The following is a 26737-nucleotide window of genomic DNA, read 5'->3' as shown; positions in this document are numbered from 1 at the left end:
AGTTCTCATGATAAAGAGACACCTGGAGGAAAAGGGGGAGACAAACGCATTCTTTTTCTGAGGGCTGCACCTGAAGCATATGGAAGTTCCCAGGCTAGTGGTCGAATCACGCTGCACCTGCCAACCTACACCACAGCCACAGCAACGCCAGATTCCAGCTGCATCTGCAACCTGCACCACAGCTCACCAGTGGGTTCTTAACCCACTGAGCCACAGTGGGAACTCTGGAAATAAATGTATTCTAAAGGTCTTATCTCACTGGACTAGAGAGGAAGTGGGAGGCTCTTGGAGCAGAAAGCAGTGTTTGAGGAAAATTGATCGGGATTTTGTTTTCAGATAATATAGAACATGACGGAAGATAGTATGAGAAAAAGAATGTATTGCATATATGACTGGATCACTATGCTGTACAGTAGAAATTGGCACAACACTGTAAATTAATTATACTTTAAGAAAAAAGAAAAAAGAATGGTGTCATATGCATCTAATTAGGAGACTGAGAAAAGAGACCTTTTTTTTAGGTCCTGCCATTAATGGACAAGAAAAACAAATAAAATGTTCAAGTGCTCAAAAAAGCAAATACACAAAAAGGGCAAATGAGGCAACAATATGTAAAATAAATTATTATAATCATCATAAAGAAAAATAGAAATAATAAAGTCCTGGATATAAATCAACACAATTACATTTCTTTTTTTTTGCCACGTCCGAGGCATGAAGAAGTTCCCAGGCCAGGAACTGGACTTGTGCCATAGCAGTGATCGGAGCTACTACAGTGACAAAAGCCAGGTCCTTAACCCACTGAGCCACCAGGGAACTCCTAAATCATTACAATTAGAATGACCTAAGTTTCCCATGAGTCAACAAGGGTAGGAGTATTGAATTAAAAACAAAACCCAGCCATATATTCTTTATCTGAAACACACTTTTAACTAAGCGATGAGAGTAGAAAATAAGGGAGTGGACAAAGAGGAAGCAGGCAGTGCCCGTGAAAAGAAAGGAGGGGGGAGCAACATTAATATCAGATCACATGGGACTTGATATTAACGTCATAACTAGGATAAAGCATCCTCTTACCGTCATCACTACACATGGAAAAGAAAACATCGCGTATGAAGAAGCAAATAGACCAAATAAAATTGTTTTGCTGTGTATACTTCATGGCTACTTAAAAAAAAAGAGTGGGAGATTTCAGGCCTGACAGATTTGGTAGACACCAAATAAGATGTAGGAGAATTGATTCACACAATCACTAAACTTGGTCTTATAACATCACCTCCCACATTGACAAAAATCAATTACGCTACGAAAAGACAGCAGGGAGAGTGCAGTGGTAGAGGCTGACTGCCTGGCTTCAAGTCCTTTTTCTTCCACTTATTACAGTTGATGCCCTTGAGTAATCACTTCACTTCTCTGTGCCTCAGACTGTGGGCACCCTGGGCGCAGGGAGGGTGGTTACATCCCAGGGTCCTGCAGCCCTCCCCACCCCCACTCCTCTGCTCTCAGCCACCATCCCCCACCCTCTTCACCCGTGTAGGTGGAAATCTCTCTCTTTTTCTTGAATTAAAATATAGCTGATTTTTTATTTTATTAATTAATTTACTTCTTTTCTTTTCTTTTCTTTTCTTTTCTTTTTTTTTTTGTCTTTTGTCCTTTTAGGGCGGCATCCATGCATATGGAGGCTAGGGGTCTGATCAGAGCTGCAGCTGCCGGCCTATGCCAGAGCCACAGCAACTCGGGATCTGAGTCGCGTCTGTAATCTACACCGCAGCTCATGGCAACGCCAGATCCTTGACCCTCTGAGCAATGCCAGGGATTGACCCTGTGTCCTCAAGGATGCTAGTCAGATTTGTTTCCGCTGCACCACAATGGGAACTCCAAGTATAGCTGATTTTTTAAAAACTAAGCATTATCACCTCGGGTAGTTGATTTACTTATTGGTTTCCTAATGCATAAAAAGATTCTATTTACACTGTGCCATAGTTTATTAAGTGTGCAATAACATTATGTCTTCAAAGAACCAATATTCCAACCAATAGTCTAATGCAAAAAATTTTTTAAACCCCATATCCATCCCTTAATTAAAAACACTTTATTGGAGTTCCTGTCATGGCTCAGCAATAACGAAGCCCACTAGGATCCAAGAGGATACAGGTCTGATCCCTGACCTTGCTCAGGAAGTTAAGGATCCGGTGTTGCCATGAGCAGTGGTGTAGGTCAGACACGGCTCCGATCTGGTGTTGCTGTGACTGTGGTGTAGGCCAGCAGCTGCAGCTCTGATTCCGCCCCTAGCCTGGGAATTTCCATATGCTGCATTTGCGGCCCTTAAAAGCAAGAAAAGCAAAAAACCAGAAAAATGAACAAAACAAAACAAAACAAAAAAGCACTACTTTATTGCTACACAATACTATTATCTGAGCCTTTAGTCAGTCTATTTCTCTCTCTCTCTCTCTCTTTTTTTTAGGCCCGTATTCACGGCACATGGAGGTTCCCAGGCTAGCGGTCAAATTGGAGCTGCAGCTGCCAGCCTACACCACAGCCACATGGGATCTGAGCCATGTCTGCAAACTACACCACAGCTCAAGGCAACGCCGGATCCTTAACCCACTGAGCGAGGCCAGGGATCGAATCCACAACCTCATGGTTCCTCGTTGGGCTTGTTAACCACCAATGGGAACTTCTCCTTCTTTCATTTTTAAAGTTTTGTTGAAGTAGAGTTGATTCACAGTGTTGTGCTAACTTCTTCTGTACAGCAAAGTGACTTAGTTACACACACATATTCTTCTTTATGTTCCTTTCCCTTATGGGTTATCTCAGGATATTGGTACAGTGCCCTGTGCTGTGCAGTAGGACCTCATTGTCTATCCGTCTAAGTCTATTAACCCCAAACCCCCAGTCCATCCCTCCCCCATCAAATTGGCAACTGTGAGTCTCACTCTCTGTCTGTGAGTCTGTTGGAACCATCTCCTTTAGCAGCCTCACCTTCTCACACATGGGGATGGCTTGTTTCCAAAACCCATCACTGTGTCTTGATCTTAGTCACTACAGCTTATACAGCCACCTGCCCTGGGCACATCTTACAAAAGCAGCTCCATCTGCCCCTTTACTTCTAAGCCCCTTGGGGACAAGGAACACAGCCTTCTGAGCAGCCCTTTTCCAAGGACGATATGCTGGACAGAGATGTAGCATGCCATATGCATGGATGTGCCTCATTTTTTCCCCCCTTTTTAGGGCCACACCTGCAGCACACGGAAGTTGCCAGGCTAGGCGGTCCAACCATAGCTGCAGCTGCCAGCCTGCACCACAGCCACAGTAACACTGGATCCAAGCTGCATCTGTATCCTACGCCATAGCTCACAGAAATGCTGGATCTTTCTTTAATCCACTGAGAGAGGCCAGGGATCGAACCTGCATCCTCATGGATCCTTGTCAGGCTCATAATCCACTGAGCCACAACGGGAACTCCAGGATGTGCCTCATTTTAAGTGAAAAGCACTCTTGTAAAAATCTGATCTCATAAAAGGAGCGGACTGGTATTATTCACTCACACAAAGAAAGCATCATCGTGACAAAAACTGGGACAATGCCTCTTAACGCACTGGCATTCCAAACACACCCTCATAAACCTGGCTATTAGTCTTGTTGTCATCACTGCCATGATTTTGTGTGAATAGCACTTCTCCAGGCTTGAGTCAGACCAGAAACAAGGGGAAAAAACCTACTTTCCTCATTTTGGTCTTTTAAAAGACTAGAAACAGAACAGAAACCAGACCCCCGTAATTAATCGGATGGAACAGCTATTCACTGGGTTTTCATGTCACTGCATACAACAGGCTGGTACCAGATATTCCCGCTGCTGCCACTTCTTCCACAAGAAATCAATCTCTTTACTTAGTAAATAGATGATCTGGATGAATAATCCATCATTTCTACTGATCTTTTTTCCTTTTTCAGGCTGCACATGCGGCGTATGGAAGTTCCCAGGCTAGGGGTTGAATAGGAGCTGCTGGCCTACACCACAGCCACAGCAACTCGGGATTCGAGCCATGGCTGTGACCTACACCACAGCTCACGGCAATGCTGGGTCCTTAACCCACTGAGCGAGGCCAGGGATCAAACCCACATCCTCATGGATACTAGTCGGGTTCCTAACCTGCTGAGCCTCAGCAGGAACACCTGATTTTTTAAAAATAGGTTATTGTTTTTTGTTCCAAAGAAAGCCTTCACTTTCTCACACCCAGTAGCTGAGATAGAATGTTTCCTGGTCAAAGAAGTGCCTTCTAGCCAGTAGCAAGACCCAGAAACTTTCTCTGGGAAACCTCTGTGCCCGGAACTCCACAGGCTGGCTCTTTCTCAGAGCCCCAGACGGCTGAGACCATCACAGGGGCCAGGGCAGCGCTGAGTCAAACCTGTCTTTCCAGCTATGATTCCAGGGAAAACCTCTGCTGGGGCTGAAGACATGTCCCTCGGCGCCAGTGCCTCCTGGTGTCCTTTTGGGACAATTACCCTCTTGCTTCTCTGATAAACCGCAGCTCATTTACAGGATGAACAGTGCTTTGCAAACTGTGTTCACGCCACATCTCCCAGCTCCTCCCTGAGAGGCGGCAGGATTCTTATTTTACTGATGAGGAAACCAGGGCTCAGACGGGTGAGGGTGACAGAGCTGAGACGTCAAGTCAAGGCTTCCAGGGCACCACTTCCATCACCCGTGTGCCTCCCTTGATGAGTTACATTATTCTGGGGCATCTTGCTGAGTGCCTACACAGCCCCACCATTGACTAGACACCTGCTGCGGGCTCTCTGCATTGCCTCATTCACTCTAGCTCGTGTTGGGGTCTCATGGACGCCTTACAGGTAACACGTCCACAAGAGGGACCCTGATTCTGCATCCCCACCCCTCCCCCTGTCCTCCCAGTCTTGGGAATGGCACCACCATTCACCCATTAACTGGGACCCCAATACCTAGAGTCTCCCTGGAAGGAGAGAGAGAGAGGAGCGAAGAATGAGGAAGAAGGGGGGAGGGAGGGGGAAGGAGAGAGGGAGAGAGGAGGGAAGGATGAGAGGAGGGAGGGAAAAGGAAAAGGAGGAAGGAAGGAGGGAACAGAGAGGGTGACGGAGAAAGGAAGGGCTGGATGAGGAGGGAGGAAGAAGGAAGGACAGACAGATGGGGGGGTGAGAAGGGGAGGGAGAGACAGAGGAAGGATCCTGCCACCACAGGAAAACAGAGGTCAAATCCTGCGTGTGTGATCTTTTTAGCCTGTTTAAGTCAACAGCCTCCACTTAACATTTCATTCTTATTTGTTTGATATGGCACTGGGTTCATTGCCCTTCAGAGTCACAAAGGCATGAAGCTCCCTAAAACAACCACTTTCAGAGCAGGAATTTGGGCCACCCTGGAGTTGTGCATGGTGTTTCCAAAGGCAAGTTGACCCAGACACAGTCCTGGAGCCTAAGAAAACTAAAATCTCATCCAGATGACCAGGCTCATAACCCACCAGGCAGAAGACAAGGCAGAAACGGACAAGGACAAAAAGAGCGCTGCACAGAGAAGGCTGTGGTGGCCCGTGGGGGTGAGGAGTAATTCCTGCCAGGCGGGTGGAGAAAGTGGCATTGGGGCCAGACCTTGGAAGGGAATGTGGACACCCTCCACCACCACCCCCCATGCCATCAGTCACTGGTCCTGCCAAGCGTGGGAGTCCCACTCTACACCTGCTGAAACTAGGGGGTGGGAAGATGTCCTGGCCCAAGATCATGCCAGGAAAGTGACGGCCACACTCTAAGAGAGACCTAAATTCAGATCGAACATGAGAATTCAAGCCGAGATGTGTGATACATCTGGACCATGTGAGTGAAATACACCCAGCCCTTCCCCTGAATGGATCTCAGACCTGGCTTTCCCCATGATCAGTGTCCCCACCACCTCGTCCCTTTGACCTGTATCATGTCTGTTTCCCTTTCAAGAGTTTAAGTTCCCTGGAGTTCCCATCCTGGCACAGCGGTAATGAACCAGACTCATGTCTACGAGGACTCAGGATCCCTGGCTTCGTTCAGTGGGTTAAGGATCCAGTGTTGCCGTGAGCTGTAGTGTAAGTCAGCATGCTTGGCTTGGATCCTGAGTTGCTGTGGCTGTGGTGCAGGCTGGCAGCTACAGCTCCTATTCAACCCCTAGCCTGGGAACCTCCATATGCCTCGGGTGTGGCCCTAAAAAGACAAAAAAAAAAAAAAAAAGTGTAAGGTCCTTGAGGAAGGAAGGATTCCTATCCTGACACTTTCAGTCAATGTGCTGTGAGTACCTAGCAAGTGATTCTGTTCCCCACCGTCTGAACATTTATCCACTCATTCATTACGTCATTCATCCCAACTGCATTTTCTTGGCACCCACTCTACGCCAGACCCTGGTTTGGCTCTAGGACTATGAGCTGAGCATGAAAGAGCTCCCCCAGCCCGGTGGAGGGGACAGAAGTGTCAACAAGAAGAACAGTGCCTACCCAGGGGACACTGAGGGGGGGAAGGAGTGTAGTCAGAGCCACAAAGGGGGTGAGAGGGGGTCTGAAAAGCATCACTGGGGAGGAGAGGTGGGGCCTGAGCCTTGTCTTGGAAAGCAAGGCAGGCAAGAGGCTTTCTAGGAGGGAACAGCAAGTGCAAAGGCACAGAAACAGGAAATACTGTGCTGGGAACTAAAAGCCTTTGAGATGGAGCACAGAATGAGAGGCTAAAACGAAACAGGCCTTCCGAGACCAGATCTTAGAAGTCCTTGAATACCAGGACAGGGAGCGTGGCCTCCATCACCGGGTCAGTGGAACCACGGCAGGGCTTAAAGCCAGTGAAGACTGTCAACAGCTTCGTGTAAGGGCAGCTCTAGAAGAGACCAAGACCGTAATCCAGGCTTAACAGAGAAAAAGAGAGAGAGAAGGAAGGGCGGGAGGTGGGGAAGCCAGGAAAGATGTACAGGACCACGGAGGCAGCAAAGACGGCAGGGAAAAGCCGAAGGAGGAGAGGGCGCAGAGCTGCTGCGGGGCTGCAGCGAGCGGGCGAGCAGGCGAGGTTCGCGGTGACTCGCCCGCGGCTTCTGAGACTCACCGCGGAGCCAGCGCGCGCCGGCGTAAGTGTCCTTGTGGCGGATGAGGCGGCGGTGCGCGGAGCTGCGGCCCACGTACCACAGCATCCACAGCAGCTGCAGCAGCATCAGCGCCGTGAGGAAGCACAGCAGGTCCCTCTTGCCCACGCCCGAGGCGTGCACGGCCCAGGCCAGCAGGAACAGCAGCCCCGCCACGAACACGTTCAGGCCGTACTGGCTGCTCAGCGCCTCGGCCAGCTTCTGCGGGAAGCTGGAGCGGACGGCGCCCCGCCGAAGGGCGGGGGACTCCGGGGGCCCCGGGGCTGGGAGCTGCGGCGGCGGCGGCGGCGGCGGGCAGGCCGCGGGCCCCGACGTGCCCCGCTCTGGGGCACTCCGGGCCGCCTGGGAAAGAGCAGGTGCCCCCGGCCCAGCGGGCATCGCTGAGGGACCCTCACTAAATCTAGTCCCCAGAGTAGCTGCAACCCGGGCCCCCCTGCCCTAGCCCCGATGTCTTCTGCCGATCGGCCCCCTGCCCTGATCACCCCGGGACACCGAATCTCCCAACTTCTGCCCCCTGCCCTGGTCAAGGTACCCACCCGATCCACTTACCACCGTGCCCTGCCCGCTGACCCGGGCTGACCCGGTGCTCTCCAGTACACACTGCTCACTTCCCCCTCTACTCCCCAACGCCCGGGGCCACCCTCGCGCCCACTCTTGACCCACTCGGGCCACTCCCCGCCCCTGATGCCTCGGCCGGGAGTCAACGTTGCCCCGACGCCCGCACGTCCTCCCTCTGCCCTTGTCCGGACCCGCCCGCTGTTCTCTGCTCTGTCCCCTGAGCCGATGCCAGCCCTGCCCAGGCCACAGGTGCCTCCCGCCGGCTCGCGGAGTTGGGGTGGGGGACGAGGGGAGTCGCCGGCGAAGGGGAGTGGCCGCGGTGGGGCAGGGCGCCGGGGGTTCCGCCGGGTGCGGGCGCAGCCCTAATGCCCCTGAGCCGCTCGGTCTCAGACCCAGGTCTAGGTGAGCCTGCAAGTGTCCCCGTGCATGAGTCTGTCTGCCTGTCCTCGTCCCTGCGTATTTCTGTGGTCTGTTTTCCCTGTGCAGGTCTCTGTAGCTGACTGGCTGTCAGTCTTTGGGGGTGTCCGGTTAGGGCGGGGAGGATGGGAGGGAGTGGCAGCGCTTGTCCCTAGATCTATGAATAGGGGGACAAGGTGTCTTTTTTGTCTGTTTGTCCGTCTGGATGTACCTGTCTGTCTGCCAGGAGATGCCGGATGCGGATAAGACAGGATCCACTTTCCAAAAAAGAAATCCTCTCTCTCCCTCGTCCAGGAAAATGAGGAGCTGCTTTTAGACTCAGAACTGGGGCTGCAGGCTGCCCGGAGAGCCTCCCTGGCTGCTCCCGCGATGGAGACCCTCCCTCAGCCCAACCCCCACCCAGTCTGCCAGGGTGTCCACAAGGGTATCACCCAGGGTGGCCCCTGTTTTTTGGTTTTGTTTTTGCTTTTTAAGGCCACAGGTGTCGCATTTGAAAGCTCCTGGTCTAGGGGGTCGAATCACAGCTGCAACTACCAGCCTACACCACGCGGGATCCCAGCATCTCTGACCTAAGGCCACAGCCTAGGACAATTCAGGATCCTTAACCACTAAGCCAGGCCAGGGAGGAAGCCGCATCCTCATGGGCACCAGTCCGGTTCCTTACCCTGAGCCCCGCGGGGATCACCCCAGGGCGCCCTTCTTAGATGCTGCTAAGGGGAGGTCCTGGTTGAGACCTGGCTGGAGCAGGGAGCTAGGAGCCAGCTGCTGGTGGATGGAGTCAGGGCAGTCAGGCCTCAGGGCGAGGAGCCACGTGCGCAGTAACAGAGGGCTGGGTGGCCAGGAGACACCCTCTATCCTCTTGTTTAACGTCCTGCTGTTGCCTAAGACATTCTTAATTTTATTCCCCTTTTTTGGCTTCCCCGAGGCATATGGAGTTCCCAGGCCATGGATCATATCCCAGCTGCAGTTTCAACCCAAGCCCGAGGCTGTGGCAATGGCAGACCCTTAACCCCCTGTGCGCCGGGGATGGAACCTGTGCCCCAGAGTTCCCAAGATGCCTCTGATCCTGTTGAACCACAGCTGGAATCACATCCAACTCTGAATTTTTGAACAAGGGAGGGGCCCACATTTTCATTTTGCGGTGGATCCAGCAAATTACATAGCTGATTCTGCCTGCCAGGGGGTCCTAGCTGCTGGGGAGCCCAGGGCTGGTCTTGCCATCATTCTCATTTTCACTTGATTCATTTATGTATGTGGTTGACACTCCTTTATTCTACACGGAGTCGTTGCCAGGCCCTGCTCTAGGCACCTTCAGCTGTGAAGGACTGCCCTCGGGACCTGACCTTCCGGTGGAGACACACTCAATGGACAAGTATTTAACTCACTGGGAAGCTGGAGAGTATCCATCTTGGACTCAGCCCTACCTTTCAGGAGCTCGTGTCCCAGTGGGGAGATGGAGCCAGCAGCCCCTGGCCGAAGGGCTGCCCCGGGGCAGGGGGAGGGTTTGGCAAGCCCTGGGTCTGCCAGAAAAAATGGGATTCAAGGGTGAAGCAGCACTTCTTCCAGAGCGCACACAGAACATTCTCGAGTCTAGACTGTATTCTGGGCCAGAAATCAAGCCTCGGTAAATTTAAGAAAACCGAAACTGTATCAAGCATCTTTTCCGACCACAACGCTCTACGATGCCCCTTACTTTAAAGGACTACACAGACTGGGCTTGACTCCATTTACCGATCATGCCTGCCTCTTCCCACTCCTGCTCTTCGATCTACTTTGTCTTTCACTCCCTCTCCATTACCATGCATTGAGTGGGCACCTACTGTGTGCCAGACACTGCAATAGGCATCGCATACACACCACTCCTATCATCCACACACAGACGCTGCTCCCGCCTTACCCAACCACCACTCAGGGTGGAAATCAATGACTGCTGCAGTAAAGGGCAGGGTCTGACCCAGCCAGCCACAGGCGATGACAGGAGCTCACGCCTGAGCCTGAAGTCCCTCAGGGTGGGAGGGCAAAAACCTACTTAAGGTGCTTAAAATGTCACAAGGCCCGTGCTGTTTAGGTTTAATGTAAACATATCTGCATCCGAAGGTGTGAATACTGTCTTTCAGAGGTCTTTGAAAAGCAGGGCAGCCTTCCCTAAAAAGCTTTATTTCTGCAGTTAAAGTGCTAACAGTTGAAAACAGAAACCATTCCAAGTCTGTATTAACAAAACCCACGAGAAAGTTATAAAAAATACTTTATTTAAATATTAAGAAAAAATTACACATACTTACAATGATTAAAAGTTCATATGTTAGACAAATGCTAAAAACCCAATAATGCACACAGTGATAAAATCTCAAGTGATGGGAAAACACAAAATCCTTTCAATTGGTCCTCCTAATAAAACGACTGTAAAAATGAAATTATATCGTCATTGCTGAGGCTTGGTTAAAGGCACATGACACCATCACCCCTCTATATACACGCCTGGTCATCTTACACAAGGAACTGCTATCTCGTAAATGACAGAGTGAACAACTTCTCTACAATACTGGGCAGACACTATGCAACCATAATGAAAATTTCTTTACATTCTTACACCAATAGCTTCTCCAATGATCCAAACATTAACACTGTAAATTAGTTATTTCTGTCTTCTATTTTGAATCTGAAAATTTCAATAATCACTTGAGTTCAGCAACAGGCAAATGAAATATAATTTATTCTGATTTCAACCACCGAGCTATAAAAGTTCCATTTTTTTCCAAGGAACCCACTCATTTCATAGACGCAAAAACACACTGTAGGGTTTCCATTCTGTGTGGTGCTTTCAGCTCGCAGGACAGTAGCCATTCACTTTAAACTGATATGCCCTTAGTCCTGAAAGAGAACCCAAGGGAGACAGTCTACCTTAAACCACTGGATTTAATACAAACATGCACAGCTCAACCCACATGCCCACGATGCTACCTGGCTCTCGGTTAGCAATTATAAACCAACGTTGGCAGTAATTCGAAAGCTCCTGAACACATGTGCAAACTCAATACCGAGCAGCCAAAGATTTAAAGGTGATAGGGTCAGGTGAGGGGATGTTCTCAGGGGCACGTGTCAACAGGAACCGCGGGTGGGCTGTGAGGGTCCCAAACGGTCCCAGATGTGGAACAGCAGGCGGGCCTGACCCCGCACACCAGCATGTGGGTGCTGGCTCTGCTGTCAGACTGGCAACGGAGAGCTCACTCCGCTTCTTCGCCGGGGTACAGGGACTTTCCTTTAAACGCCAAAGGCAGACTATGCAGTCCGTGAGCTGAAATGTGAGTTTTCTTTTGCTCCCCAGTAATTGAGTGTTTTCACTTTGACTTCTCGAGGCCTCAGTTTTCACCCATGTGAACTGACATAGGGAGTAATTTCCTCCGAGTTCTAATGTCCACAGCATGGAGGAAGGAGCCGTCTGTCTTGTTCATCATGTCCCTAGGCATGGAGACTGAGCGCTCTCTCTGCGTATTTAGTGAGAGAATTTTCTGACAATTAGCAATCAGAGCCCACTGTGAAGGCAGCAGGCCCAGGGACACAGTGGGCCACGGGGGGCAGAAACTCTACAATGACGTGGAAGGAAAAGGCTGATCTGCCCTCCATCAATTCTTTTTTTCTTTTTCTTTTTGCCTTTTCTAGAGCAGCTCCCGTGGCATATGGAGGTTCCCAGGCTAGGGGTCGAATCGGAGCTGTAGCCGCCGGCCTACACCAGAGCCACAGCAATGCGGGATCTGAGCCGCGTCTGCAACCTACACCACAGCTCACGGCAATGCCGGATCCTTAACCCCCTGAGCAAGGCCAAGGATTGAACCTGCAACCTCATGGTTCCTAGTCAGATTCGTTAACCACTGTGCCACGACGGGAACTCTGCCCTCTATCAAATTTTTATGAAGCAGCCAGGACAGTGAGAAAACAGCAGGGGTTTTTTTCCCCGTCAGTCAGGTAAAACGGCCCACACTTCCCATACTCCCATTAACTAGAACCAACAGTCATCTGTACAGATGGTGATGGAAGGTGACCACAACAGAAAAGACTAGATATCAACTCTAATAGAAAAAATAAAAATCTTATTTAAAAAAAAGAAAGAGAAGAGACTAGGAGTTCCTGCTTCGGTGCAGTGGATTAAGACTCCAACTGCAGCAGCTCAGGTGAATGTGGGGGCTCGGGTTCAACCCCCAGCCCAGCACCCTGGGTTAACGGATCCAGATTTGCTACAGCAGAGGTTGCAGCTATGACTTAGATTCAGTCCCTGGCCTGAGAACTTCCATATGCTGCAGATACGACCATTAAAAAAACAGAAGAAAGAAAAGAGACTTCCATATGAACTTGTCTCCACTGGAAGCTACAAGTACTATCTTCACGAGATCTTGGAAGGGGAGCGTACCTTCTCTAAAGAGCATTTAGAACTAAATTATGCAGAAGGGAAGGGCTACAGGCCCTTTTAGCTCTGCGTTCAGTGGATGAACAGCTCTGGCATAAACACCACTGAAATAATTCAGATAGTCTGTTACTGCTGAAAACTGTCAGGAAAGACTTTTTCAAAGGAGTTCATCAGCGGAAACGCCATTCCAGACCTTACCTTCAGCGATCACCCGAGGAGTGAGATCAGCATCACAACCCCCATAAACTGGGTAAAGAGCAGCAGTGGGGTGAAAAACGACCACACGTGCCAGAGGGCAGCATTGAAGCTGAAAAGAAAAAGACAAAAAAGCCCCACACAGTTGACAACTACAGCTGTACTCTGTATAAATATTCTCCGCTGCAGAATCTAGACTCGAAAGACTCACTTTTTACCCACTTTGGAAAGTTCATTCGGCCAGCGACTTTCTACACATACACCATGCTTCTCAGATACGGGATTTGGCCAATATTGGAAATATCACAAACTCTTCACAGAGAACCTAGAACTGGAATCATGCATACTCTGCTAATGAGAGCTGGCATGGCTTAAGAGAGACTTCAGTCTCTTAAAGTTAGTGTCCGTAGAGGAACACGAAATAAAATGACAAGAGTCTGCTTTTACAACCTCACACACCACCAAACTATCACAGTGGGGGGGGGGGAACAAAAAAACAAAAAAGATGGTTAAAAGCACTTCTCTGTTAGAAACAGAATGAAAAAAGTCGTAATTTATACACCACTATTAAATTTTCCATTGAGAAAAACACTTCCTATCACCAAGGTAAAAATAAAACGCTTTCTAAGTGCAAATGAGTTTTATAGACTGAATCTGTAAGAGCAGAAATTAATAAAAGAAAATTATAGTCAATTTAAAAAGTTTTTCAGGAGTTCCCGTTGTGGCTCAGCAGTAATGAACCAACTAGTATCCGTGAGGATGCAGGTTTGATCCCTGGCCCTGCTCAGTGGGTTAAGGATCCAGCGTTGTCACTGCAGTGACTTAGATTGCTGCTATGGTACAGGTTCAATCCCTAGCCCAGGAACTTCCACATGACACAGGCACAGCCAAAAAATAATAATAATAATAATCACATCACAACATAAAGTAGGTCAAATACCTATAAACTTCAATTACAGAAAATAAATCATAAAAAAAATACATTTAAAGTCTGAATATGCGCAAAGATGGGTGGTTTTCCCAAAATCAAAATTCAATTACTATAAAGAGAAGGAAAAAACCCTAAAGGGCCATACACAATGTTCAGTGTAGTTTTCTCTCCAATTGGCAGAATCATGGAATTTATTTTTTGTTTTTCTGTAATTTACAGATTTTTCTTTAGTAAGCAAGTATACTTTTATAAACATTAAAAAAAATCCTTTTTTTTCCATTGAGAGCCAATCAGTTACAAAAAAGGATATTGATTGTGGCATTATCTATAAGTGCAAAAGAATACAAACTGGGAGCTGGTTAATAAATCAGGGTTAGTCCATGTAGTGATAATGACATACCTGTGAAAAAAAAAAACGAGGCACATCTACATGCACCAATACAGAATTCCAAACTACGGGACTCCATTTTATTTATTTTTTTTTTGTTTTGTTTTGTTTTTGTTTTTATTTTTTTGCCTTTTCTAGGGCTGTTCCCACAGCATATGGAGGTTCCCAGGCTAGGGGTCTAATTGGAGCTGTAGCCACCGGCCTACGCCAGAGCCACAGCAACCCCAGATCCAAGCCGAGTCTGAGACCTACACCACAGCTCATGGCAATGCCAGATCCTTAACCCACTGAGCGAGGCCAGGAATCGAACCCACAACCTCATGGTTCTTAGATTCGCTTCCATTGCGCCACAACGGGAACTCCATTTGTATTTTAAATAAATACATAAGTAAAGAGAGAAAAATACTACTGAAAAAGAAATGAATGTGATTATTTCCCATTATTCCCTTTTTTTCTTTTGAATTCTGTACTATGTACATCATCACCCAATCAAAAAACTTTTCATTTCTATTAGTCATTCCAAAGTGAACTTACCAAATTCCTGCTACAATAAAAGTAGCAGTTGTCACAGGTATCAACGTTGGGTATTTGATATCATAATCTTCGATTCCTCGATACCACTCCAGATAGAATATGCAGTAGAATGCAATTGATAAGCTAACAAGTAACAAGGCACCGCCAAAGAGGAACCAGCTGTAGAGGCAGAAATAATATCCTTTTATTATCCTCTTGCATCCTTTCTGAAGCCTAAGAGCAAATAACCTTTTTTGCTGCATCTTAAAAGTGACACAGGCTTATACAGCTCATGGCTTACCAAAGGCAGTGATCCCATTTCTTGACAGCACACATATCTGACACAAGTTTTCTAAGTTTATCTTTTTTTTTTCTTTTTTTCTTTTCAGGGCCTCATCTGCAGCATATGGAAGTTCCCAGGCTAGGGGTCAAATCGGAGCTGTAGCTGCTGGCCTACACCACAGCCACAGCAACATGGGATCCAAGCCACATCTGAGACCTACACCACAGCTCACAGCAACGCCAGATCCCAGACCCACTGAGTGAGGCCAGGGAGCAAACCTGCATCCTCATGGATACTAGTTGGATTCGTTTCCGCCGCGCCACAACGAGAACGCTCTGTCTTTGAATACAGGTGATTTGAATTGTAAGACCTGTACTATAACACAGAGTGGACTGGCGGGTTTTTCGTGGTCTGTACTCATTTCCTGCCTACTAAGAAGGCATCTTAGGAAGTTCCCTTGCGGCACAGCAGGTTAAGGATCCAGCATTACCACAGCTGTGGTGCAGGTCCCAACTGAAGCATGGGTTCGATCCCTGACCTGGGAATTTCCACATGCCGCAGGCACGGCCAAAAACACAAAAAATAAAAAGGAGGCATCTTAACTTACTGGATCAGAATTTCTAAGCCTATCTTTTTTTCTTTCTTTTCTGCCACCCCTGCAAAATGTTGATGTTCCCAGGCCAGGGACTGAACTCATTGCCAGAGCAGTGACCTGAGCCACGGCAGTGACAACTCTGGATCCTTAACCCACTGAGCCACCAGGGAGTTCCTCTAAGCCTATCTTTAAACAGACATTATTTCCAATTTTGCTCCAGACTGTCTGCAGCATATCCCTTAGGTTTAGACAATATAAATTACTTACAGAGGTGCTTCAGTTACCTGAAGCTGGCCTCGAAATTCAGTGACGGTTAAGCAAAGAAATGAAAATGGTTTGGAGCTCCCTGGTGGCCTAGCAGTTAAGGATCCAGTGTTGTCACTGCTATGGCTTGGGTTCAATCCCTGGTCTGGGAACTTCTGCATACCATAAGCATGGCCAAAAACAAACAAAAGAATTAAAATGATTTAAAAGCAATAGTATTGATGGAGAGCACTCAGCAAATCAACAGATAGTATCTTAAAAAGTTTTCATTAATAGACTGAAAATCTATTTCTAAGAAGACCATCAACTGGGGAAGGGGCCCGGAGGACGCAGTTACTCGATTCCAGCTCAGAAAGCCTCAATCCAATAGAAGATGGGTAAGATGAAAACAACACGTGGAAGGATGAAAAGTAAGCCTGGAAGTACACACGCACATACCTTCTTTCATAAACTAACCAAAACAGAACCCTGGTTACAGCAAGGTATCTTCTTTAAAATGCAGAAAGACAGCAGCTTTCTGGTTGTTGTTGTTGTTTGCCTTTCAGGGCCACACCCACGGCGTATGGAAGTTCCCAGGCTAGGGGTCGAATTGGTAGCTGCCCTATGCCACAGCCACAGCAACACGGGATCCAAGCCATGTCTGCGACCTCCACCACAGCTAGGACCCCGTGTTGCTGTGGCTGTGATGCAGGCTGGCAGCTGCAGCTCCAATTGGACCCCTAGCCTGGGAACTTGCATATGCTCTGGGTGTGGCCCTAAAAGAAAAAAATGGGGGAAAAAAGAGAAATACTTAAAGGAGTTCTCTTGTGGCACAATGGGTTAAGGATCTGGCATTGTCACTATAGTGGCCTGAGTCGCTGCTGTGGTGAGAGTTCAATCCCTGGCCCGGGAACTTACATATGCCGCAGGCATGGCCAAAAAATAATAAAAGGAACACTTAGTGTTGGTATATTTAAGGCTCTATAAGGACACAAATAGACAAATCCTCTCATTCTACTAAAACCTCAAGGGTCTACCTCCCGAGGTTGGGCCACACCAGGCGCCCACACATACACCTACACAGGTGGCACCACGTGACCCAGTCATCCCTCACAGCCTAACGCGGGCCGCCTTGTTCTTCTGTCACCGTAACTGAATACATCTCAGGCTCTTAGGAAACAGTTAATGAACCAAGGGGCAGTGGCTGCTGGCAGTGTCTCATCATCGTGCCTGCTCCTCCCAGCCCAAGTGCTAGAGCAACTGGTGGTGGAGACAAAGCAGTCAGGCTGATGAAGAGCAAGCGCCAGCTTTTCCACTGACGGGGCTCTGGAAAGAAGGCAGCTTTGGTGAACCGTGACAAAGTGCTTCCTTGGCCTGGGAGCCAGAAACAGGCGGACTTACCCGCCAGGTTGTAAGTCCCAGGGAAAACCTCGAGGCCTTCTCATGTCAGGGTTGCCCCACAGAATGACAGCACAGAAAAGCAGCCCAGAATCTGTGTGCGCAGTTGGCTCCCAAAAGGGAGAAGGCGCTGAGCTCCATGTCTGGTTGTCCATCCCAAACCCAATCAGGAGGGGTACACACACACACACACACACACAGACACACACAGACACGCACACCCACCCACCCGGGGAAGGGCCGGAAGATGAACAAGTGTCCTTCCTCCCAGTTTACATAACCCCCCGACGCCTGCTCCCCAAATGCCTGTTCCCCCCGCTCCTCAGGCACCCCTCCAGCAGCAGCCCCTCCTGAAGGCCCCCTCAAAGAGGAGAAACTGTGCCCCACCCCACCCCCACACCGCATCAAACAGCCCCGGCTGCACCTCTCTAACCCCTCTGGTACTTCCAAACTATCACACCCTCACTGGAAACAAACCACCCCAGGAGACACCAAGTCCAAGGCTCAGCAACCCCTCCTCCTCCGTTACCTGGGGGCCTCCGGACACTCTCCATTGCTCAGTGAGGACTCTGAAGTGTCCCCTCCGTGTCAACTCCCGAGACTACACTAAAGGATTTCAATGCTCACGAATGATGGACTGTCTGACATCCCGCCTCAAAGCTCCTGGCCTCTCCCACCAATGACCTCAACTCTAATTCAGCCTCGGCCTGTACCCTGTACGGGCAGTTACCTAATCAGCCGTAGTAGCCAGTCTCTGAGACCCGATACCCACCCACCACAATCAGAGGCCCTCCTCCCAGGGCTCCTAAACATTACCTTCTTAAACACCTTCGGTCAGCCATGCTCTCCCCATGTTTTACAAACGGATTAGGACCTTTTAAAATTCGCTATCATCCTCATCCTACAAAACACCCTGCTGCAAAGCCCCACTGAAATCACCTCCAGTCTCATCCACAGCTGTACGTGCCCAGACACGCACTCCCTCCAACCTTGTATCACTAGCACCTCCAACACCGAGCCTGACAGAAAGCAGGTGCTTACTAAGCATCTGAAGAACCCAAGTGGCAAAATGCAACATGAAAAATAAGTGTGTGATTTATGAAGCAAGTTTCCTTACCTACTGGTGTGAAAGTTTTCTTTAACGGTTTTAAAGAAATCAACATAATAGGTCACAACAATGCATGCCAAAATCCAGAATCCAGAATGGATATTGAGTCTTGGAAGAGGTTTCTCCTTTTTCTCAACAGCTGAAGAGGTTTCTGCAAACAAGGGAGAGTTCAACTTATCAAGAAACCATTGACTTCATAGGAAAAATTAAATTAACCTAATCACTTCCCGGGGCTTTTTTTTTTTTTTTTTTTTTGCTTTTTAGGGCCACACTTGTGGCATATGGAAGTTCCCAGGCTAGGGGGCAAAACTGGAGCTACAGCTGCTGGCTATGCCACAGCCACAGCCACACAGGATGTGAGCTGCATCTGCAACCTACACCACAGCTCAAGGCAACGCCAGATCCCTAACCCACTGAGCAGGGCCAAGGATGGAACCCACATCCTCATGGATACTAGTCGGATTTGTTTCTGCTGAACCATGAACAACAGGAACTCCCCCTAGGGCTTTGTAAGAACTAGATTCTCTCCCATTATAGTACCAAGGTCTGTAAAAACATCAAAATCGGTTTTTATTTTTAGCAATAATTAATAGGAGTTTGATAAATATATGTTCACTACAGTCAACTTTTTTTTCCCCTTAAATGAATTTTGGAATCAAACTTATTTATATACTCTTTTGGGAAAAATAATGCTATCTTGGTAGTGTAGGGGACTTTATGTTATGTTTCATATAGAGCCTAGGAAAGTGACTAAAAATCCTGTTAATTAAGAAAAATGCAAGTGGCATATATTAGAACCCAAAATGGACTTGTGATTTTCCAAAAAATATTACTCACAACCACGTACTATAATTATTTTAAACAAGCACAACCTTTTGAGGCAGCTTAAAAGTAGAAACAGCACCCTGGAGGTGCAGTCCCCACAGAGTACTGTCTAAGCAGTGATGGACACGTCAAATTCTGTCCATTTGGGACCAGCTCTGAAACAACAGGTGGCTTGGGGTTGTGTCAAATGAGGCCTAACAAGTGCCCCAGGTATGTGACACACTCTCAGCTCCTGTGAGAACCCCTGGCATGCATCTGAGGTTTCTGGCCATTAGCGGATCACCAGAATTCCTGGGAAACTTATTCATAAAACAGATTCTCAGAGACACTATCAAAATGCATGAACCAGAATGCCGAGGCATGATGTTTTCCGTGTTTATCTTTTCAAGGTAATAAACATACAAGGTTTACAACATACAGGACAAAAAGATCTAAGATGAAATCTCTGCTATATTAACCCCAGTTCCCCAGCCCCCAAGCAACTCCCAGTATCAACTTCTACTGAATTCTTGCATATTCTATGCATCTACAGATGAACACACATCACATGTTACCAGGTTTGTACCCAAATGGGGGCATACCGTGCCTCGTTCTGCACCTTCCCTTGAAAAGTCAGCCACACTAGTATACAAAAGTCTACCTGCTATGTCATGCATGGAGACATTCAAGTGCATTTAAGTAGCTCCTCGCTGATGGTTAACCGGATGTTCCCAACTGTTTGCTATTACAAGTTATGCTAAGATGAAACACTTGGTACCCACATCCTCGTGTAGTGCTAAAGTACGTTTCTTTGATAGATTCTTAGAAATACAACCGGTGGGCATCTTTAAATTTTATTTTCATTTCAGGGCCGCACCTGCTGGCACATGGAAGTTCCCAGGCCAGGGGTCCTATAGGAGCTGCAAGTGCCGGCCTACACCACAGCCACGCCAGAGCCGAGCCACATCTGCGACCTACACATACAGCTTGCAGCGATTTTAACCCACTGAGCGAAGCCAGGGATCCAACCCGCATCCTCATGGATACTAGTCGGGTTCTTAACCCTCTGAGCCACAACGGGAACTCCAGGGGAATATTTTTTATTTTACTGGATATTGCCAAACAGGCATTAGGCCAGCTCTCCTGGGAATCCTGGAGCGCAGCTGACATTAAGATGCGCAGGGCTACATTAGCTCTAAAAATCTTCTATGACACTAAATACCCAACTTGCAAAACTACCTGGGCAGCCTTGAAAAAACGAAACCCAGTCCCTCCTGAGTAGGACTATGGAAGGCCCCCTGGGCCGGCCGTTTCCGGGGGCCTAGCTTTAGGGAACCACGGCGAGATTCGGAGCGCGCCCAAAGGAACGCCTTACCCGGCCTGGGGTAGTTGTCGCGATCCAGCGGAACCTCCGCGTCCGGGGGAAAGAGGTATCGCCGCCGGAGCTGCTCCCGAGCTCGTAAGGCGTCCATCTTGGCACCGCCCAGAAACTTGGCGGAAGTGGCGTCGAGCGCACCGGAACTTCCGGCGTGGGCTCCCCAGCACTTCCGGCGTCGGCTCCCCGGCGGGGGGGGGTTCCTTCCGTGAGGGGTGGAGCCTATGGTGTCTTCGCGGTTTTAGTGGATGAGAACGTGGGTTAGCGTTGGCCTCGCACTGCCGGTGCTCAAATCCACAAACACGATTTGAATTTGAATTTCAATATCTCGATCCTTTCTCTCCTAGACTTTTCTCATTTGTTCCCAACTACGGAGGCCCAGAAGGACCAAGCATAGCGATGCCGGAGAAAGCGCGCGGGCGGGGATACACCGCTCTGCGTGGCGCTTGGCTCCTTTTGCTGAGTCCACAACCCTCCCTAGCTCCTCTCTGTCCAGAGCATCTCAACCCCAGCGTCTTTTCTCCTCCCGCTCCTCCGGAATCGCCCAGCTAGACCTAGAAGGGTCGGAGGCAACCCAGGAAGGGGAAAGGTCTGCTGGGCCAAGCCCAGGAGTCTACAGGGGAGGCTGGGCCGGGCGAGAAAGAAACTTCTCTGGGCCTAACCCCTCTTCTGCACAATGGGGATCATACCTGCCTCATGGACTTGTTCTAGGGTTTAAATGTGAAGCACCTGTATGTGGTTAGTGTTCGTCCCCTTCTTCCGACTTGTGAGTAATTGCCTCCAGCCGGAAACATGGGAAGCTAAATTTACACTTTCCCATCACTGACACTCACAAACTGAAAAAGTAATTCACAAGTTTTCCTCCATCACTAATTTCATTTACTACTCTCCTGCATCCTTCTTATCGTGTCATGTGTTGAGAAATTTTGGCCTTAGCCATTCAAACGTTGGCGGAGCACCTACTACCTGCTAGGAGCTGTTAGGCACCTTGCTAGGCAGTGGAGGTGAGCTAAGACATGACACTGAACTTGAGGAACTCCGTGGCCAAAGATGACCACAGAGTCTCACTGCAGTATAGAGCAGTTGTTTATAAATGTACAGAAGCCTTTAGGTAATTCGGTCAACAAACATTTTCTCAGCAGCTGCACCTGCTAAAATGCTGAGGACTGAAAGGAAGTTAGAATCTAGTGAAGGAGATGATTTCCATCCAGTGCCATAAAGACATCTGTCTATGGGGTTATGGGAGCACCGGATAAAGGGCACCCCTTCATTCCGCTAGGGTGTACAGGGACCTGGGGGAAGGTTTGAGGTGGTTTAAATGCATGGATGGATGTCCAGAAAAGCCAGCCAGGAAGTAAAATTTGAATTAGTAGGCACTCTTTAATATCTTCTCTATGTAATGTCTGCAGAAGACATGTAATACATATTCAAGAAGAGAATGTCAAGTTTTTACGGGTTTATTTCTTTCATTTCTTCATCCTTTCTAGCAAACCCTTGGAGCAAAGGATTAACAGCTGGGTGGATCATATGGCCTTTCTACACAATACCTCCTTTTTGCTGTTCTGTTTTCTTCTTTTTCTTTTCAGACTCCTAAAGAACCAGAGTTCATCTCTTAAAGCCAACTGGGGTCTTTGCCACCCCCCCCCCTTTTCTCTTGTACAGGGTTAGAGGGTTAGAAGCCTTGTGAACAGGAAGTGAACTCCTCCTATCAAATACAGTCTTCTGTTGATTGTCTCCTTTCAGAAAGGTCAGTGCTGGGTCTCCCTTGTAACTGAATATCCCCAAGAGCACCGCAGCAATTCCAGGGTTTCCATGTGTAGTATGTTCGGGTCAGATCAATTTCCCCTTTGGTGGTTTCAGGGCCTTTGTATTTGGATCTGAACTCCTTTCAGGTTTTTTTCCCCTGGTATTTTAAATACACTACTTGCAGACTGTATTCATGATAGTTAAAAGCAAGTTGGAGAAAATCCCATATTTAATGACCACATCCTCATTGATGGGCCCATGAAATAAGTTCTTCAGTGCGTGTACCGTGTGTCTTGATGCTATAGATCTATGAGAGCCGATTGCGGCTGACCAAGAAATTTCATTTTCAGCGTGGATTGCTTGTGGAGGAAAATAAACTTGACTGTGACCTTTGCCGGCCTCCTCTTAGTAATGTGGTTAAGTTCAAGGTTTTTATAGATTATTGAACCCTGGCTCCATCCCTCTGGGTCCTTGGGCGAGTTATTTTGTTGTTTTAAGTGTCCATTTCGTCATCTGTGATAAAATGGGTACCAGAGTGAAGATAAATGTATGCTGATTCTTTTGCTTTGGCTTTTAGGCCATGCTCTTGACAAGTAGAAGCTCTCTGGCCACGGGGTAAACCCAAGCCACAGCAGTGACAATATCAAGTCCTTAGCCACTAGGCCACCAGGGAACTCCAAATGGATGCTGATTGTTCAGCCTAGTGCCTGACATATTCAAGCATGGTAGTTATTATTCACTGCTACTTAATTAGGTTTGCCAGGTCTTCTGGATCTGGCTCCTGCTTACTTCCCTCTGCTTGGGCTCCATTATTCTTCATTGCAATTTTTCGTTGGCTTGAGCTCTCCTATTTGATTGGGAGCTCAGCCATGTCTCAGTAGCTCCCCAGCGCCTTGCAAACACCAGGTGTGCAGCTGGGATTCCATTACGCAGATTTTCACTTTGACCCTTAGTCACAATTAACTCTGGTCTCTGGTGTGGGCAGACATGTGTCCACCTGACAGCTCTTCTGAGAAACCACCTTTTTTCCCTTTGGTAGTGGTCCTGCAGTGTTCTCAGAAGACTGATCCCGCTCTCAGGGAGGGCACATGACCTGTCAGTCCCCAGGACTTAGGCTGGGGCTGCTGGAAAGACCTCTCTAGGGTCAATGTGGGCTTGGGGCTGCTGCCATGGAGACACATGGAGAGATTTACCTAGAAAGGAAGTTCCAAGGGAGTTCCTGTTGTGGCTCAGCAGGTTAAGAACCCAACTAGTATCCATGAGGATTACAGGTTCAATCCCTGGCCTTGCTCAGTGGGTTAAGGATCCAGAGTTGCTGCAAGCTGTGTCTTGGGTTGTGGATGTGGTTCTGATCGAATGTGGTTCTGGTCCGTAGGCCAGCGCTATGGCTCTAATTCCACCTCTAGCCTGGGAACTTCCATATGCCGTGGGGGCAGCCCTAAAAAGACAGAAAAGAAAGAAAAATAAAAAGAAAGGAAGGAAGAAAGCTCTGAGACGCAAGCCAAGCCAAGTGGTCTTAGAAGCATTGTCCGCTCTCGAATCCAACCAAGCCCTAGTTAACCTAGTTAAGAACATAAACTCTGCAACCAGCTGCCTGGCCAGCTGTCATTACTGGTTCTGTCAATACCAGCTGTTTCAGCCTTGGGCAAGCCAGGGACCCTCTCTTTAGCCTACAAGGTTGGGTAAAGATTAAAAGTATTAATACATGCACAGTCTCAATATAATGCCTGCCTGGCTTCTAGAAAGCGCTCCATAAGTCTTAGCAGTTGTTATTCTCCGTTGCTGAGACATCAGAGATTTCTGAGCAACTACCCCCCCATTAGTTTGGGGCTTGGATTTGACCCCGTTGCCACATGCCATGGGTGCGGCCCAAAAAGGGAAAAAATGCTCCCTTTTATTACATACATAATGCAATGAAATATGTTTCTCTTTCTACACAAGTCTATCTTCCTGATGCAAACTATAGAACTGGAATTGCTAAGTCAAAAGATTTTAAGGATGGATGTTTTCAAACCAGCTCCACCCAGGAAAGGCAGACGGCACCGCTTCACATTCCCGCCCGCAGTGGGCAGGAGCATCGCCTTCAACACTGACGCCAAGAACTGGACTCACCCTTTGGGTAAAAATTTCCCAGTTGATAGTTGAAGGTGGGGTGGGTGGGGAATCTATCCTTTTGTTTTTCTTTTATTAATAGATGTTTTCGCATATTAAGTGGCTATTTGTACATCATTTTCCTTTGGGGATTTTTTTTCCTTTGTGGGCTGCCCTGGGGCGTATGGAATTCCCAGGCCAGGGATCCGATCCAAGCCCCAGTTGCAACCTAAGCCACAACTGTGGCAATGCCAGCAACCCACGGTGCTGGGCTGGGGATCGAACCTACGTCCCAGTGCTCCCAAGATGCTGCCAATCTCTTTGCACCAGAGCGGGGACTCCTCTTTGCTTATTTTTATAGGCCAAGGATATCATTGAATATCAGATTTGTGGCAAGTGTATTTTTTCCCAGCTTGTTATTTACCTTTTAAAGGTTGATCAGATTCATGTCTACGTTTGGTTTGGTTTTCTTCTCTCCCTGTAGCCTGTGATGAAGAGTTTGAATGAGCTTGCCCCATGGGATGTTAAGTGGAAGGTCCTGGCAGGTGGAACATACTCAGGCAGGGAGTTCCCATCGAGGCTCAGTGGAAATGAATCTGACTAGCATCCTTGAGGACACAGGTTCAATCCCTGGCCTCGCTCAGTGGGTTAAGGATCCGGCATTGCCGTGAGCTGTCATGTAGGTTGAAGACGTGGCTTGGGTCCTGCGTTGCTGTGGCTGTGGTGCAGGCCAGCAACGGCAGCTCTGATTTGACCCCTAGCCTGGAAACCTCCATATGCCTTGGGTAGGGCCCTAAAAAGACAAAAAGAGAGAGAGGGAAGAAGGAAGGAAGGAAGGAAGAAAAGAAAAGGAGGATGTGAGTGGGAGGAAGCTGGCCTAGAATTGAGAAGCCAGGTGGGCAGGAATCCTTGTCTGTGTGTGTCTCCAAGCACTCTTTATGTTTCTGGCTGTGTGATCAATTTGAGAGCAGTGTTTGGGTCCACTGGGTTCTGTGGGAAGACAGTCTTTTGCATTAAATTGCTCACATTTAACTTGAGAGCTGCTACCAGGCTTACAAACCTAGGAGAGTGGAGGTGTCCCAGCTGACTCTCCCCAGGTGCCCAGAATCCTCCAGGCTGTCAGTGCCACCTTATCATCGATAGGATCTAAATTGTTCAAAGGCTGCAACTTCCTATTACTGATGTGATCAAATAAAACAAATTTGTCCCTTTCAAAAAACTCCCATTTTTACAAATTGAAGTGCAGTTGAGTTACAATGTACTGGTAAAACTCCTCTCTCTCTCTCTCTTTTTTTTTTTTTTTTTTGTCTTTTTGTCTTTTTAGGGCTGCACTCGTGGCATATGGCGGTCCCCAGGCTAGGGGTCTAAATGGAGCTACAGCTGCCAGCCTACACCACAGCCACAGCAACGCAGGATCTGAACCATGTCTACGACCTACAGCACAGCTCATGGCAACGCCGGATCCTTGACCCACTGAGTGAGGCCAGGGATCGAACCCAAAACCTCATGGTTCCTAGTAGGATTCGTTTCCGCTGCTCCACAACAGGAACTCCCCAAACTCCTGTATTTTTAATAATATATTCCACCTCATGTTTCATCCATTTCCACTAAGTAAACAAACTTGGAAGGCCTATTTTAGCCATTTCTTTCTTTTTTTTCTTTTTCTTTTTTTTGATTTTTAGGGCCATACCGCGGCATACCAAAGTTCCCAGGCTAGGGGTCGAATTGGAGCTGCAGCTGCCGGCCTACACCACAGCCACAGCAATGCAGGATCAGAGCTGAGTCTTTGATCTACACCACAGCTCACAGCAACGTCTGATCCCCAACCCACTGATCGAGGCCAGGGATCGAATCTCCATCCTCATGGATACTAGTTGGATTCGCTTCTGTTGCGCCACAATGGGAATTCCTCTATTTTAGGCATTTCTTGAAAGCTTAATTGGAAGAAAGGGCGAAGGGGGAATATATTCTGAAATTCAGTAACCACATAATACCATGAACTGGGTAAAACCATGTTTGTTCACATGGCTTCATTATGGAAACCACTTGGAAATCCTTGGCCTGGACATTTTTTTTTAAAAGCTATGTCTGGAACATCTTATTTATTTAAATTTTTTCATTTTTATTTTTGTTGTTTTGTTTTGTTTTGCTTTTGTTTTTTAGGGCCGTGCCCATGGCATATGGAGGTTCCCAGGCTAGGGGTCAAGTCAGAGCTACAGCTGGAGGCCTACACCACAGCCACAGCAACTCAGGATCCAAGCTGCATCTGCAACCTATACCACAGCTCACGGCAACACCAGATCCCTAACCCACTGAGTGAGGCCAGGGATCCAACCCGCAACCTCGTGGTTCCTAGTAGGATTCGTTTCCACTGTGCCACAACGGGAACTCCTAAAATTTTTTTAATTAAAAACAAAAATGTATGGCTGCACCTGTAGCACATGGAAGTTTCTAAGCCAGGGATGGAATCCCTATGCTGCAGGTACGTCAAAGCCAGATCTTTTAACCCACTTCCCTGGGCTGGGGATCAAACCCGCACCTCCATAGCAACCCAACCCAAGCCACTACAGTCA

At 48.2% G+C, this 26737-nt stretch overlaps 2 protein-coding genes across 3 annotated transcripts in view; both read right to left on the bottom strand.

Moving 5' to 3' along the window:
* The window catches only part of OTOP1 (otopetrin 1), a 36585-nt gene extending 28962 nt beyond the window's left edge, over positions 1-7623 (bottom strand). The window contains exon 1 of the mRNA XM_021101010.1: positions 7081-7623. Within this exon, the coding sequence (XP_020956669.1) occupies positions 7081-7495 (415 nt within the window). The 5' untranslated portion in view covers positions 7496-7623. The remainder of the gene's footprint in view (positions 1-7080) is intronic.
* On the bottom strand, positions 10321-20468 carry TMEM128 (transmembrane protein 128). Of its 2 annotated transcripts, XM_003128854.4 has the most exons (5): positions 20328-20468; positions 18158-18299; positions 14543-14701; positions 12693-12801; positions 10321-10963 (listed from the first exon to the last, which is right to left on the bottom strand). In XM_003128854.4, exons 1-4 carry the CDS (start codon positions 20422-20424, stop codon positions 12702-12704), a joined length of 498 nt encoding a protein of 165 aa, XP_003128902.1. In that variant the 5' UTR covers positions 20425-20468; the 3' UTR covers positions 10321-10963; positions 12693-12701. The 2 variants fall into 2 exon arrangements, with proteins under 2 accessions (XP_003128902.1, XP_003128903.1); XM_003128855.4 differs by lacking the exon at positions 12693-12801 and having other exon boundaries at positions 10323-10963.

The sequence above is a fragment of the Sus scrofa genome, chromosome 8, assembly GCF_000003025.6.
Source record: "Sus scrofa isolate TJ Tabasco breed Duroc chromosome 8, Sscrofa11.1, whole genome shotgun sequence".
Taxonomy (NCBI): domain Eukaryota; kingdom Metazoa; phylum Chordata; class Mammalia; order Artiodactyla; family Suidae; genus Sus; species Sus scrofa.
Note: the sequence above shows the minus strand (reverse complement) of the source record. Positions and strands in the feature narration are given on the sequence as shown.

What these genes read in the sequence shown, in the direction of transcription:
- TMEM128 (XM_003128854.4), bottom strand. Translation starts at nt 20,424, where the DNA reads ATGGACGCCTTACGAGCTCGGGAGCAGCTCCGGCGGCGATACCTCTTT. An exon ending in CGACAACTACCCCAGGCCGG is followed by an intron (nt 18,300 to 20,327) that starts GTAAGGCGTTCC and finishes CCTTGTTTGCAG; the next exon opens with AAACCTCTTCAGCTGTTGAG. An exon ending in GAAAACTTTCACACCAGTAG is followed by an intron (nt 14,702 to 18,157) that starts GTAAGGAAACTT and finishes CTGCCTCTACAG; the next exon opens with CTGGTTCCTCTTTGGCGGTG.